At 41.0% G+C, this 14,663-nt stretch overlaps 1 protein-coding gene across 6 annotated transcripts in view; it reads right to left on the bottom strand.

Annotated features, from left to right (window-relative positions):
• Positions 1 to 2,207: 2,207 nt before the first annotated feature.
• Positions 2,208 to 14,663, bottom strand: part of actn4 (actinin, alpha 4) — a 57,139-nt gene continuing 44,683 nt past the window's right edge. Inside the window, exons 8-23 of one of the 6 annotated variants that reach the window (XM_015387005.1) lie at positions 13,758 to 13,843; positions 12,117 to 12,209; positions 11,897 to 12,022; positions 11,697 to 11,801; positions 11,179 to 11,326; positions 10,869 to 11,019; positions 10,676 to 10,784; positions 10,334 to 10,474; positions 8,577 to 8,759; positions 8,352 to 8,486; positions 8,079 to 8,258; positions 7,719 to 7,865; positions 6,486 to 6,566; positions 5,910 to 5,975; positions 4,024 to 4,182; positions 2,208 to 2,370 (exon numbers count right to left, since the gene is read on the bottom strand). In XM_015387005.1, coding sequence (XP_015242491.1) covers positions 2,212 to 2,370; positions 4,024 to 4,182; positions 5,910 to 5,975; positions 6,486 to 6,566; positions 7,719 to 7,865; positions 8,079 to 8,258; positions 8,352 to 8,486; positions 8,577 to 8,759; positions 10,334 to 10,474; positions 10,676 to 10,784; positions 10,869 to 11,019; positions 11,179 to 11,326; positions 11,697 to 11,801; positions 11,897 to 12,022; positions 12,117 to 12,209; positions 13,758 to 13,843 — 2,069 coding nt within the window. In that variant the 3' untranslated portion in view covers positions 2,208 to 2,211. Of the gene's footprint in view, positions 2,371 to 4,023; positions 4,183 to 5,909; positions 5,976 to 6,485; positions 6,567 to 7,718; positions 7,866 to 8,078; positions 8,259 to 8,351; positions 8,487 to 8,576; positions 8,760 to 10,333; positions 10,475 to 10,675; positions 10,785 to 10,868; positions 11,020 to 11,178; positions 11,327 to 11,696; positions 11,802 to 11,896; positions 12,023 to 12,116; positions 12,210 to 13,067; positions 13,154 to 13,757; positions 13,844 to 14,663 lie in introns of all 6 variants that reach the window. The other 5 variants (XM_015387006.1, XM_015387010.1, XM_015387011.1 and 2 more) reach the window with 5 other exon arrangements.

Here is a 14,663-nt window from a genome sequence, read left to right as displayed (position 1 = left end):
ATTATTGCATTAGAAGAGCTTGATTTAAAAAAAAAAGAAAAGAAAAATTCAGGTAAACAGTCAATTTCTCCAAAAATAAAGGTTTCATTTTTAACTTTAACCATTTTAATACTAGGGCTGGGTGAAAAAAAAAATAAAAAATCCATTTAATAGATTTTGAATTGATTCCTTTACATTTTTTCAAAATCGATGTCTAGGGAATGAGATAGATTAGTTTTATAGTGACCCTCATCACGCTCAGATTCAAATGCAGATTCAAATGAGCAGAAAAAAAAAGATGCACTCAAGCTACTTCAAGCCAGACAGCTGCTAATATAGCCAATAGGTTGACTGAAGATATTAACAAATGGGGGTTGAGCAGCAAACACCCTGTAGTTGTTAGAGACAACGCTGCAAATATGGTTTGTGCATTGAAGATAATGCAGCTCATGCCTGTCTGCTGTGTCCCTGCCGTTTCACGTCCGCTTGCTTAAGTGAGGTTTCGCTTTTTCACTTTTCACAAACAAGTGAAAACAGTTATGTTCACATCTTAAGTTTAAACTGTCTGATTAACAAGTTTGCGCTTTGTGTTTAATGTGACAGGAAAAATTTCAATACATGAGTATTGTTGAAACACAGTTTAACCACTTTCATTTCTGTAAAAACAGACTGAATCTAAATTAATGGATTTAGAACTGTATGAATCAAAATCCAATCGATTCAGGACTTTGGCATAAATACCCAGCCCTACTAAATACCCCAAAAATTACATACTTTTTCAAGTTAATTCAGCCCCAATGGATGTAACTGTCTTCGTTTGCATTTTCTTAATTTTGATAGTTCACTCAAAATTCTCAATTCATGATGTCAGATTTCATAATTTGTAGAAAAGTTTCGGATTAACAGAATCAACTGCTTTGTGATTTCAACTTTAACAAAATATGAAGTTTAAATCCAATAAAAATACTTTATTATTCAAGTTTTTGTAGATGTGGAAAGAATGTGTATTACAGGTCAGAGGCTCCAGAGTGAAAGCATCAGACGAGTCGAGGTGTTTTGTAAGGAAACTTTTATGTGTGCTTTGTGAAAGTCATGTATCATTAGACAGAAGGCGATGCAGTTTCCAGTACAGCAGATAAGGTTTGATATTAAAGAGTACAAAAAAAGAAAAAAATAATCATTTCAGAGTTCATTCCTCTCCATACTATCCTAACAGGGTTTCATCCGTCCCCCCGTCTGCCCCCCCTTCCTCATCAATGGCAGAAATTACTCTAATTTAGCCGGAAACCTGTTGAAGGTCGATCACAATATGATTGCATAGTTTCTGTTTTCTTATAATTCTGGTTATTTGAACATGATGGGAATATTCAAACAACTACTCCCCTCCTCTGAATCAGTATTCCTCTTCAGACAGGTTGGGGGAGGGAAGATGGGGGCAAAGGAGGAGAGACAGAGGGCAGATTTTTCTCCGCAGTGGGAAGATAGGAATCCAGTAATTTCAGAGATAATTTTCCGTATTCAGATCGATGAACAGGAACAAGTAATGATCTGCTTTTCCACAAGTGGTTTCCTCTCCTTCCTTAAATAGGAAAAAAAAAACAAAACAAAAAAAAAACACCCAGAAGATCAAACATGTTTGCTGATAGAAACCGATGGAACTGCTGCATGTGTCACCGGCCCTTTAAATTTGATCTTTCCTCTTTTATAAACAAATTTCACTGAAAGCTGCGGCCTGTTCCTCAAACTGGGAATGTTTGCTCAGGTCGCCTCTTCCAGTAAACCCCCCCACCCCTCCCTCCCTCCCCCCCCAGGCATATATCTCTCTAGGATCTAATACACAGATCTTGCCAGCTGCCACATCAGACCCCGCCCCCTAACCCCCCCGCCCATCTAACCCCTGGCAAGGAAAAAAACAAAAACAAAAAAAATTATAATAAAATAAACAAAATTAGCATAAGTATCAGATTAGCTTGCGTGACCCCCAGCCCGGTCCAAACTGCTGCCCCCTCCTCCCGGGTTGACCCCACAAAAAACAAAACAGAGGCTGAAGCCAAGGACCCGTAGTGCTGCCCCTGGATGTGCCTGTTCAGTTTAACCTTCAGGACCAACAGTTCAATCTACAAGCTGAGGGTCATAAAAATATTCTGGTTCTCAAACCGGCCCATTCAGGAGCACCGCACAGAAACACTAGACGCCGCCCCATCTTCTAGCCCCCCCTCCCCCGGTGCTTTTCTACAGGTCGCTCTCTCCGTACAGGGCGGTGGAGAAGGACATGTAGTCCAGGGCGCCAGGGACAGCGTCGGGCCCGGCGTAGGGAGCCATGCGAGCGATGCAGTACTCTGCCTGGTCCGGGGGGAGCTCCCGCCTCAGCTCGTCCGCTGTGATGAAGTTCTGATGGGAACAAAAAAAGGCAGCAGTCAGAGACAAGACAGACAAACCAGATCACAAGGTGTGTCTGTTCAACTGAGCGAGCATGCTGCGGCAGACAGGAGGCACCTCAGAGGATCAGACACCAGAACGCCAGGAGTAATTACACTAATATACATTTATTTTTTTTAAACAAATTAATTTTTTTTAAACAAATACAGATCATTGAGGCTGCTTCAAATTATTTCACTTTCAACTTAAAATTATTTAAAGATTAAAAACTCAGTCAACTTCCAGCTTTTTTGTAATAAATTCCACACACAAGGAGCTGCGTAGCTAAAGGCTTCCTTCCCTAGTTGTGTGCGGGCAAAAGGAACAGTGAGCAACAGCTGATCGTTGGATCTCAGGGCAGAAGAAGCCATGCTTTTCTGTGTAAGTAGGTACAAATGTAAGAGGGCAGTAATCCAACAAGGGCCTTGGAAATAAAAGTGTACCAATGACACTGCCTTCTGGTAGAGAGGGAAGGCCATCCCACCTGAGAGTACAGGTCACAGTGATGTCATGGCTCTACAGTTTGTGATGAACCTTAATGAAGCGTGGTAAACAGAATCCCACATTTGGAGACATGAAGTAGCAGTCTTATAAAAAAAAGGTCACCATAATCTAAGACCGATAAAAACTAGGCAGAGACAAGGCGCATTTTTACTCCAAAAGAAAAACATGTCTTATTACGAAAGAAGAAACCCAGTTTAACTTTTACTTTCTTAACAAGTTTATCAATAAAAGGTTTGAAGGTGAGGAAGTCATCAATTACAATTACAAGGTATTTATATTCATGTTCCACCTCAATGACATTCCCCTTATTTAAGATTAAAAAATGAAAACTGTACAGCAACAAAGGCTTTCTGTAGGAAATAAATAGCTTGTTCAAGAGATGATCCAAAGCAATAAACAATGTTATCATCAGTATAAAATGCATATTAGCATCAGAGAGATTTGGCTCAACATTGTTGATGTACAAGATAAATAAGAGGGGGTCCAAAACAGAACCTTGTGGCACAGCCTTGTGAACAGTAACAAATTCAGAACACAGCTCCTCACATTTTATACACTGGGATCTGTTTTCTAGATAATTTGAAAACCAAGCAACCGCATGCTCTGACAGTCCAATGAGAAGCAGCCTGCATTTTAAAACAGCATGGAGTCAAAAGCTTTTGAAAGATAAAGAGTGAAGCACAGCACTGTTTTTTATCAAGTGCTACAATCATGTCATTTATCACCTTCATAGTAGCAGTAATAGTGCTGTTTTTTTTCTGAAACCTGATTGATATTTAGAAAGGATTTCATTTGAAAAAAACTTGAAGCAAATCGTTTCCGCATTAATCAATACCTTTTAAGTGTAAAGGACCACAGGACTTTCTGCTGCCCCACCTGGTACCACTGATTCTTGAACAAATTTGGTTTGAAGTTCCTACTGCAGGATAAATAGCTCTGGGCTTTGACTAGGCCATTTTCATCACCACTTAATTTAGATTTGCTGCTGTGTTACCTGGTTATCAGAGTCTTCCTGGACAACTTTTCTACATTTAAAAACTGAATCTATTTTATCCTGCCTAAATATCCTACAGGTGCCGCTGTAAGAACATTCTGTTGACTTTCTCCGTCACACAGACTCACCTTATCGCCAGCCAGGATCTTGAAGGAGGCGATGACCTGGTCTGCGGTGTCCGTGTCGGTCGTTTCCCTGGACATGAAGTCGATGAAGGCCTGGAAGGTTACGAAGCCGGTGTTGTTGGGATCTACGATGCCCATGATGCGGTTAAACTCTCCGTCGCCCTGACAACCAAGAAACTACAGGTTAACCCGGAACGGACAGCAGCTTGTGTCAGACACAAAGGTTGTTAAAGGAAGGGAAAAAAAACATCACGACTTCGGTTAAATGGAGCCACCCACTGAACTGAAGTCTGGATGCTTTACTGTTCCACTCATGCATGTGGACAAACGGTTTGAATGAAGGTTGATAAACAACAGAAATGAACGGGACAAGTTTCTAAGGTTTTTTTTAGACTGACGACACTCGACATGTGTAGAAGGAGAGAAACACAAAGAACAGATGTGAGAGTTTTAAAGAACCAGCAGGGTGTCTGCAGGTCAAGATCCTGGATTTAATTATCATCCCTGATCTGTGATGGATTCAAAGACCAGTTCTTCCCAGACCCAAACCACGGCAAAATGTTTAGACTTTAGAATAATATTTCAGGACATTATTTTTCTGAAAACAACAAATGCAAAAGGTAAAGAGAATAGAGAATAGGTAGATGAATATTTTATTCATCTACCTAAATTACTGCTATCAAACTAATAGTTAAATAACAAGTATTTGTTATGTTAAAAAATAAACGACTGGTGTTAAAGTGTCTTTTTAAAGAAGTAGTTCTTATATTTTTACATGATAAACCATAAAATACGATCAATAATCAGTTATAAAACCGCAAACTTGTTAACCCAAACTTTTTCTGCTCCATGACATAAGAGAACGAAATACATTTATATTTCTGTTCCTTATAACCATGGACACCACAAAGCTCACTGCTTTTAAAGATACACATTGAATATGATGTATATATACACACACACTCATTATGAATGGCCGACGCATCCATCGAACCATCAGAGCCAATAGGAACTGTGTCCGTTTCTAAAAATCACAGCAAATAGACGGGAAAAAGCTGACAACAGTCAGTAAGCACATTTGTAGCTATGAGAACAATGGATGACAGAATCCATGTGGAAATATTTAAGCTAAGATGGATTATATAGTGAAGGAAAGACAGCGGCTGATGGCACCCCTGATAATATTGGAAAGAGCAGTTTGGGTTTAGATTAATAACATTTCTCCATAGCATTGCTCTGCTTTTTTTGCATTCATTTGTCTATTTTTTATTTAGCTGCTTAGTGTGCTTAGCGGATAGGTTGGATGTATTTTGATTCATTTTCTAGGCCAATGTTCTTAAATTCCTTCGACTGGATTAAATGGGTTTAACATTTAACATGAACCCCTTACTTTCCTTTGTCTCCGCTCTAAATGGATGGTAAAACTAGAGGTCGTCCTGTTTAATCCTGGAGGACGCAGAACATTTCCTATTAAGAGTTTTTTTTTTTTTCTTTCCCTTTTCTTCAAACGCTTCTTGGTTTGAAAAGAAAGAAATATATAAAAATCTATAATAATCAAGGAACCAACAGTTATGGTGTTAAAAACCATGTCTGGTCTGAGATGATGGGATCCAGTGATGCTCTGATCCTTGATGTTTTTGATTTACATGCAGTGTGACATGCGTCTGGAGGTGAACATCAAAGGGATTTATGTTTTGCATGATTATTCATCTTTTTAATTAAACTACAAAGCCTTAAACCGGCCTGGTTACAATTAGTCAATGCCAAATAAAACGGGTCTCCATCCCTGGTCCTGATGTTGAGTTTTAAAGAAAAACAAAATAGAACCGTTGGCCGCCTGGTTCAGCCCTGCAGACACCCTGAGGAGCACCAAGCATCAGCAGCAGTACCAGACTGTTTCCTGTAGCAATGAGCAGAGCCCTGAAATCATCCGAGACCATCTGTCCTGATCGCTTCTGCAGCCGCCGCAGGGGGGAGGAGTCAGAGACGAAGACAAGATAGAGAGGGAGGCGTGACGGACAGAGATATACAGGTAGAGGAAGGTGGAGGAGGTGAGAAGATAAAAACCACAGACTGTTAACAGCAGCAGCTTCAAACAACCAGACAGACATATAGAGAAACAGAGCCCCCTCCTGGACAAACGAGGACATAGCAGCGCTGTTGGATCTCCACACTGACGGAGCATCAGAGCAGGAGGGTCGACTGATCCCTGATCCAGTTCTTAACTTTTAAACTCATTTATTCCATTTGAAAAGTATCAGAAAATCAAATGGAGGGAATAAAATATGTGTTAATTAAAAGAAACTTAAAGGAGAAAAATGCTGCCTCAAAGAGTTTCTCCTATGATTTAAATTTTGCCTCCAGTCCAGTCCCTACCGAGTCTGATCATAGCAACATTCAGCTCCTCTCTGGAGGAGATCAGCGCCGTCCTGCTCAGATTGTAATCAGCAGCGACTCGGTCCTACCTGCTTGTCGTTCTCCACATCGTAGCCCAGACTGATCAAACAGGCCTTGAACTCGTCCGCCTTCAGGGCCCCGCTGTGGTCCTGAGGTCGGCCAAACGCATCATGAGGATGAGCAGACACAGCGCATGCAGGGAGAAGATGGAGGACGAGGGGACACACAGATGGACAGCGATGGATGTTTAGACAATGTCAACAAAAACAAACCGACAAGGACTGAGGAGCAGACATGAACGATGGACCTGCAGACATCTGGATGATCACTAAAATGCTGATGATATAAACCTCACAGAATAAACAGCAGCATGAAGATGTGTGTGCGGTGGGATGTGATCTTAGCGAGCACAGAACTGAAACAGCGGGATGAGATGATGAAGGATGGCGGTGACCTTTTCATCCTCATGATGTTTCAGATCAAGTTTAACGGAGCACAGAAACAAACGGGCAACTAAAACAGGGTCAGTTATAAACAGGCTCAACAAGATGTAGAAGATTCTTATAACTAAAACATCGCAGTGGCTTAATCTCACTGACCAAAGTAGAAATATTTCAGGTAGATTCTTTCAGTAGCGGGAAATCACTACATTTTCCTTCCACTGAACTTTCTCTGAACTGGATCAGATGAGGCACTGATCGACCGGCGTCACCTGAAACCACCTTTTGTGGCTCATCCTGCCTGTGCTGAAAGTTGGGTCAATCTTTTAGATTTTAAAATAATCACATTTTTTGAGACTGAAAAATTTGAATCTTTTTTCCTGTCAGCCACAATTAAAATGACAGGTCATAAAGGCTTAAAGAAGTTCAATTATTTCTTTAACGAACTTATGAATTTCCCTTTTTGAAACCAAAAATATTGTAGTTTTTATATTTCGCCAAACATTCTTTTCCTCTTTCTTCATATTCTCTCTCTTACAAAGGTAGTTTAATATATTTTAAGGCCTTACACTTTATTACTGTTAATTATATAACCAAATGTCCTGTTATAAAAACAAAAAACAAAAAACATGATTCCTACCAGAAAATACTAAATATTTCCATTTCTAAACAAAACCACACAAAATTCACCTCAATCCAAGCTTCCTTATGGGCACTGCTGTCTGAACTATAAACAGCTCTGAAATTCAGCTCCCATCACAACAGGATTAAAAGCTGGAGCCTATTTTTCTACACAGAAGCAGAAGCGATGTGATTCCTGCAGGCCTCAATCAGGAGGAATAACGAGCTCCAGGCCCTGACCTTATCAAAGTGGTTAAAGGAGGCGCGGTACTCGTAGAGCTGCTCCTGGCTGATGCCCTTGGCGTCACGCGTGAGGATCTGGTTCTCCACCTCGTTGATGGTTCTGGCGATGGTGGTGAGCAGCTGCTCCCAGCCCACACGGAGGTGCTGCAGAGGGAAAGCAACAATCAGCAGCAGTTCCAGCAGCTTTACTACATGCTTCAAATTGTTAAGAGCCGAAGCTGCATCTTCATTTCTGCAAACGTCTGGATTTCACCTTCCAGACTGAATTCTCACCAATAGAGACATTTTTTGTCCACAGATTCTCAGTGCAGTTTAGATATGGAGAGTTTGAAACTGGCTGGTGATGTTTCAGCGTACCTCCATTGTGTAGGACGTGTACTGGTTGTCAAAGATCAGAGCCTCCTGGATGTGCTGGTGGTAGCCCTCCAGCTTGTTGATCTCAGGCATGTAGGACATGATGCTCTTCTGGTATTCCTGCAGGTTGGTCAGCTGGTCCTCCAGGGTGCCGTTCATCTCGATGGATATCCTGCCTATTTCCTGCCGGCGAGCACAAACATGAAGCGTTAATGGCTGTCAGAGGTGAGTGGAGGACGGAAGAGGAAACTAAATTGTTCTCAACACATCCGTTACCTCCATCTTGGCCTGGATGTAGGCGCCGACCGTGTTGGCCTGTTTGGCGAACGTGGCTCTGAGCGAGTCGTTGGAGTTCTGTTTGTTCAGCTCATCCTGCAGGGCGGTGTCTCGCTGCGGCACCATGGCCATCGCCTGCAAAACACAAACGCACGCTGGTTTGAATCGAACCCCAGAGGGAAAGAACAGCTTTACAAACAGGTGGCCGTCAGGCTGCAAACACACCTTCTCCCACTTGCTGTCGATGCTCTGGGGGGTGATGGTGGTGTAGGGGTTTGCGCCGCTTAGCTTGATACCGTTGCTCTGGGCGATCTTCTGCACCTCAGCCTGGATGGCCTGGATGGCCTCGCGCTCCTTGTTGGCCTCAGGCAGCGTGGACTTGAACTGCTCGTGGGCTGTGATCAGACCCTGATGGAGGAAACACGGACAGGTATGAGGGGAAGTTTCTGACAGCTGTAGCTGATTCACGTTTGGCTGGAACTGATTATTCAATCTGATTTAAAAATCAGATGCTTCTGTTCTACCAGATCATAAGGCTCTTATAATAAATAAATGTTATTTTCCTCCTCAGGCACCTGCTATAAACAGCTGATTAGACTCCTCAGTCCATCAGCTCTACACTGATGAAGAAAATCACCTTTCATCAAAACATCACAATCAAATAATGACTCTGTTCTTTCAGGGTGACAAGCTGCCCTGCTTTAGCTCATTCACACATATTCTAGCCAATAATGACCTTTCAGTCTGATGCTGCTGATTTTCTACCTCTGGACTGTAATGCACAAAACCAGAAATTTTCCAGGTTTTATCTTCGAATTCAACAGAGAATTTAAAAATGAATTTAAATTCATTCCCATTTATTCTTAAGCTGGGACATCCACTTCCAGTCCCAAACATTACAGAACCCAAATATTAATGCAACAGACTAGTTACCCCCTAAAATATACACACAATCCCTTCACTCTATAATTATATACAAATACAGGGTGAAGCAAACATACCTATTTTTACATATTTTTTTTGCAAAAACGACTTAACTAATCAATTTACCATAAATGTATTTTTAATTATTTACAGCAACATTTAATGATCTAATTGTGCATTTGATCATTTTTTATATATATTTACATTTGCATCAAAATAAATACCATGTACAAATAATGAATAGTTTTTCATTTCAAATGCATTATTCATTTATTGTGAGATTTTATAATTTTTAGATGTATCTACTAAATAATTCCCCATATGCATACATCACATATATAAATACAAAACTAAATGCATTTTATATGATATTCAAACAACTTATAATTTAGTTTTTTTATTATCTACAACTGAATGGTATATTTAATATTCTAATCAAATATTAGATTAATAAATTAATTTTACAAATAAATGTTATAATTAAATCATTTCTACTTATTTCATGGTAGATTAATTTGTTTCAGTCACATTTAGTTTTTTTCTTTATACATTTATCCCTCAGGGATCAGGTCATGATCTCCTGAACTCCTTTTTATTAACTCTTGCTCTGGATCCTTTATTCAGCAACTTTTATCTACATCAGTTCTCTAATATACCCGAATCACACAACAAGCTAACAACCAGGAATCTGTGGAGCTGAATGACTGAATAAAGGCCTTAAAGTGCGTGCTGATGGTTGGCAGGTTTTAATGTGAAAACAGAAGCTCTTATTTTTAATTTTATATGAAAATGAAATGCCAACCTCTCTGTATTTTACCCGCTTGTTTGAAATCAGAGCCAATTAACTAAAAACTGAGAAACTTCAGTGACCGAACTGATTGGTGCAACTCAAAAATTTTAAAGAGGATCTTTGGGTCCAATTAGTTCTCAGACAGAATGTAAGTTTTAAACTGTCCAGAATGCAGATTGACCAGAATCAGATCCCCGCACTGAAACCGCCACTCGACATTAACATCAAAGCTATCAGTCTTGTTCTAATGACTGGAGTTTCCAGGTACCTGGATCTCCTCGATGTTGTGAACAATGAACATGTCCTGCAGGTCCTCCATTGCTCCCTCCATCCAGTTGTTGAACGGCGCTGCTCTCTTGGCGTACTCCAGGTAGAGCTCATCTATCGACTCCAGCTGCTTCTCTGTTCTCTGTCGGTTAAGGAAAGGAGACGACAGGTTAGAGTGAAGATGGCTCAGTGACACAGTGGCAAAACAAAACCAAGTCCCCTTAATCTGGTTCATATAGACAGATATCTGTACAGCAGTGAAAACATGTAGGATTTATAGTCGAGTGTACAGAACAAACTATATAAGAAGAGTCTCGGTTTGGATGGTCTGGATCAGTCTTACCTCCAGTGACTCTTTGCGCCTGTGGGTGAGGGATCCCAAAATGTCCCACTGTTCACAGATCTTCTGGCAGCGAGCGTTGACGCTGGCAGCGTCGTAATAGTCCAGTTCACTGTTAGAAACAACTCGGGTTAAAGCAGACATCGCTTAAACTGCCCACCCCACGGTTTCCATGGCTACATTTCCTTCAGCTTACTTGAGCTCCTGAGCGATGGCAGCGATTTGCTCCACCCGGTCCTGGTGGGCCGCTAGGTCGCTCTCAAAGGCCTCGTGTTTCCGTAGCAAAGCTTTCACTTCTGACAGGGTAGAAGTCTCGTAGTCTTTCTGGGTCAGCATGGCCTCTTTACCTGCAGATGTTTTCAAGAATCATTCCCTGCTTTTACCTCCAGACAGTTTCAAACCCTGCGTCCTCCATCTGATAGTCTAATGTAGCAAAGTTCACCACAAACATCCACATACGTGCATCTACACACCGTAAAGAAACATTTAACATGGCGTAATCCTACCATCAGTCCAGGATTCATGGATGGCAGCCTTCTGGTGGAACTTCTCAGCCAGATGCTCCAGTCTCTCCAGACGCCTGATCTCGCTAAGAATCCATTCCTCATAGCCCTTCTCTGCTCCCTCCAGGGTGTGCCACGCCGTGTTTATATCCTGGACGCAAACAACACTAATTTAATAGGATAAAAGTATGTGGTAATTTACCAGAAACAGTTTGACATCAACTGCAACCGCTGAACTTTTCTGTTAAGATGATAAACTTAATGGACATGGAAGTGTTTTTACTAGTCAGTTATAAATAATCAAAGGAAGCAATCAATAAAGGCTAAGCAAATAAAAAAAAAATGGCTGCTTCCACTTTTAAGCATAAGTTATTTTAATTTAACTAAAGTTTAATAGAAATGATTAAAGCTAAATCATACTTGCTAATACTTCTGTCACTAAAGGAGCTCATGTAGGCAAACTCATACATGCGTTTGCAGATAAACCCCTCATAGATTAAGCCCCAGAGGGATCTACTTACAGAAACCATGCGTCCTTCTGATGGCATGAAGGCAGGTCTGTTGTTCAGTCTCAGTTTGGTCTGCAGAGTGTTGAAGCTGATCTCCAGCTGACATTTCTCTTGGACCTGAGAACAGGATCGGTTTGAATCAGTGATTAGTTTCAGCAGGGGCAGAAAAACTAAAAAACAGCTTTTTGAATGACCTCAGATTGAATCCGTACCTTGGGTGGTTTGTGCACTGTACGGTAGTCTCTGAAGTCTTCCTGTCGGGCCTGCAGGTCTTTAACCGTCTTCTCTTGGGTTCGGTTTTCCAGCCAAGGGATCGTCCGACGAATCCACTCTAGCAGCTGGATTAAAAGCAGGATAAGAATCCAGAAAATGAAAAAAACAAAATAAATCTGTATAAAGAACTCGTGTTGCGTTTTAACGAATCACACTTACGTCACTGGCCAGTTTCTCGTAGTCCTCCATCATTTGTTCATTCTCCTGGTTGACAGCCAGCACTTTGCAGATGCGGTTGGCGGCTGTCTCAGCCTATCATAAAACATCCATAAAGATTTTAAACTCTCCTCTTTCTAAAGATTACATCCAGCAGACAGGCTTTACAGTCACTAGCCTTTCCAACCATATCAGATTAGTATCTCTGGGTTTGAATAACTAAACTTCTTTTAATTTAGTGAAAAAAAATTTCCACACGCAGGCAGTTAATATTTCAAAAAGTGACAAACCTGAAACTATCTTTAACACATAGCTTAATTTAGCTAATAATAGCATGCAAGCTGCTATTAATTTGGTGATAAAAAAACCGCAAAGATCAGTGTGTTCAAACTCCATGCGTCTCCCATCAGAACCTGGGAATCAACCCATTCATCTAGTTACAGATTTATGGAACGCTGAAGTCCACATCACTGCATCATCTGCCTAGGATATAACCTACGGTACCACTGGAATAAAAGACAACACACAGGAAAATGGGATTATCTTTTTAAAGTCTGTGTACTAATTTACAAACTACTGTTTTTTTTCCTCACATTAATGTATAAATTCAACATGATAAAACAATTTCATTGTTGTTTGAGAAATGTTAACAGCAGAAGAAGAGGCTGGACTCGTCAGCAAAGTTTTCCAACAACAGGATATTTAAAATATGGACCGGACTGCGTGGAAAACTCAGCTGATGTCCAAAGACCAAGAAGTGGAAGAACGTGAGAGGTTTTGCTGGTCTACAGAGTCCCCATCATGTTTCTGAATAAAATCTACTTTAAGAACATGAAACTGAATCCCTGATCTGTTACCGTCTGGGATGCTGACTGATGGAAACCCTGTGGGGTCTGAAGGTTTATCTCAGCTGGGTTGAGGTGTTAGTGTGATTTCCAAGCGTGAGGCCCTCACCTTCTGTGCGCCAGAGAAGGCGTGATAGAAGCAGGATACGTAGGTCATTATGGCCTTCTCATCCGGCCTCAGAGTACCAACGATGTCTAAAGGTTCCCCCCAGCACAGCAGAGGTGGGCAGAGAGAGAGAGGGAAAACAGAGAGAGTGAAGCCAAAGCTGAAAAGACCCAAAGCTCTATGCTTCCAGCCCCCAGCAGGTCGGAGGGGGAGGCTGCTCCGGTCCACACCTCAAGCTTCTTCCTAGAACTCCTATCACCTTCCAAAGACGGGATACCAGAAAGGTTTCAGAGGTCGGGACACAAACACACACGACTAAAGAATTTGCCTGAATGAATCTGCAGATTTTTATGCTGAGAATTAAGATGATGCTCAAAGGGACAGGAAAAAAAAAAAAATCCAAATCCTGCAAGAACAGGTTCAACATGAGTGGCACTGAACATTCATACATACTAGTGAGATACTGAGTCTCAAGGCTGGTATAAAAAATGGCTGCCCAATGAGAAATTTGGAGCACACCTAACCCCACACTTTCTGCAGATTCATTTCAGAAACACTTCAGCTATCAGCACTAAACGTGTGTTTGTGTCCCAACATGTACAAGATCCCCGTTTAGTCAGTGAGTGAGACCATGCTGGACAGGAATCTGCAGGTTGTTAGTAAAAGGAGGTCAAAGGTCAGGTCAGTGGGTACCTTCTGTGCTCCAGAGAATGCATGGTAGAAACTGGACACATAAGTCATTATGGCTTTCTCATCTGGACGAGCAGTGTTCACAATGTCTACGATGGGGGGGGAGACCGTGGTTATGAACACAGACATGTTTATAACGACATGCAGATACAGATAAAACAAGCAGGCTGGGGACGCCTCAGCAGATCAGTCCCAGAGTGGAAAACTGAATTATACACATGTTTCAACAATAAACACAAAACAGAATAAAAAAGCAGACATATGATACAACATGAGGAAAGATTAGACCTGGAGACGTCTGATCTGCAAAAAAAGGAAATGATCAAACTGCAGCTGCATTTCCATGCACATCTTCATCCTCCTTAGCAGCAGGGTGAACAGCTGTGAGGCACAGCACTGATCTGCATCGTGTTGCACATTCATGCTCAAGATGTTTCTCCAAAAAAAACTGCAGACTAAATATTTTAGAAAAGTACTGCCGTTTTTAGATGCAATGTTTGGTATCAAAGTTCTTTAGCAACAGAAGCAGGTTTTAGTCTCACAGATGTTTATATTACACATCTGGACATTTCTTCAGAAATCAGAGAAGCTGAATAAAGAAAAAAATGATTATTGTTAGACATACTTTTAAATTTAGTGTTTAGCTGAGGGAAACAGGATTCAGCTTAAGATGAACTAAAGATTTCTAGACATGTTACTAAATCCTGAAAGGCTTAACAATAAAACCTGATGAATTTTTTCCTCATTAATGTTCAGAAATAAATGGTTTAAAGTTTTCATCTCTATATTCCACAGGTTTTATTAGTTCTCAGCTGAAATTGGTTTTTCAGCCTCCTTGATTGTATCTCTACATTCTTGTCTGATGGATGCTGTTAACATGAAAACAATGACCCATCAGTTGTTTTTTAG

This window comes from Cyprinodon variegatus, unplaced genomic scaffold (assembly GCF_000732505.1).
Source record: "Cyprinodon variegatus isolate N-32 unplaced genomic scaffold, C_variegatus-1.0 Scaffold383, whole genome shotgun sequence".
In the NCBI taxonomy this organism is placed as follows: domain Eukaryota; kingdom Metazoa; phylum Chordata; class Actinopteri; order Cyprinodontiformes; family Cyprinodontidae; genus Cyprinodon; species Cyprinodon variegatus.
The sequence above is the reverse complement of the archived record's forward strand: the minus strand, read 5'-3'. Positions and strand labels throughout refer to the sequence as shown.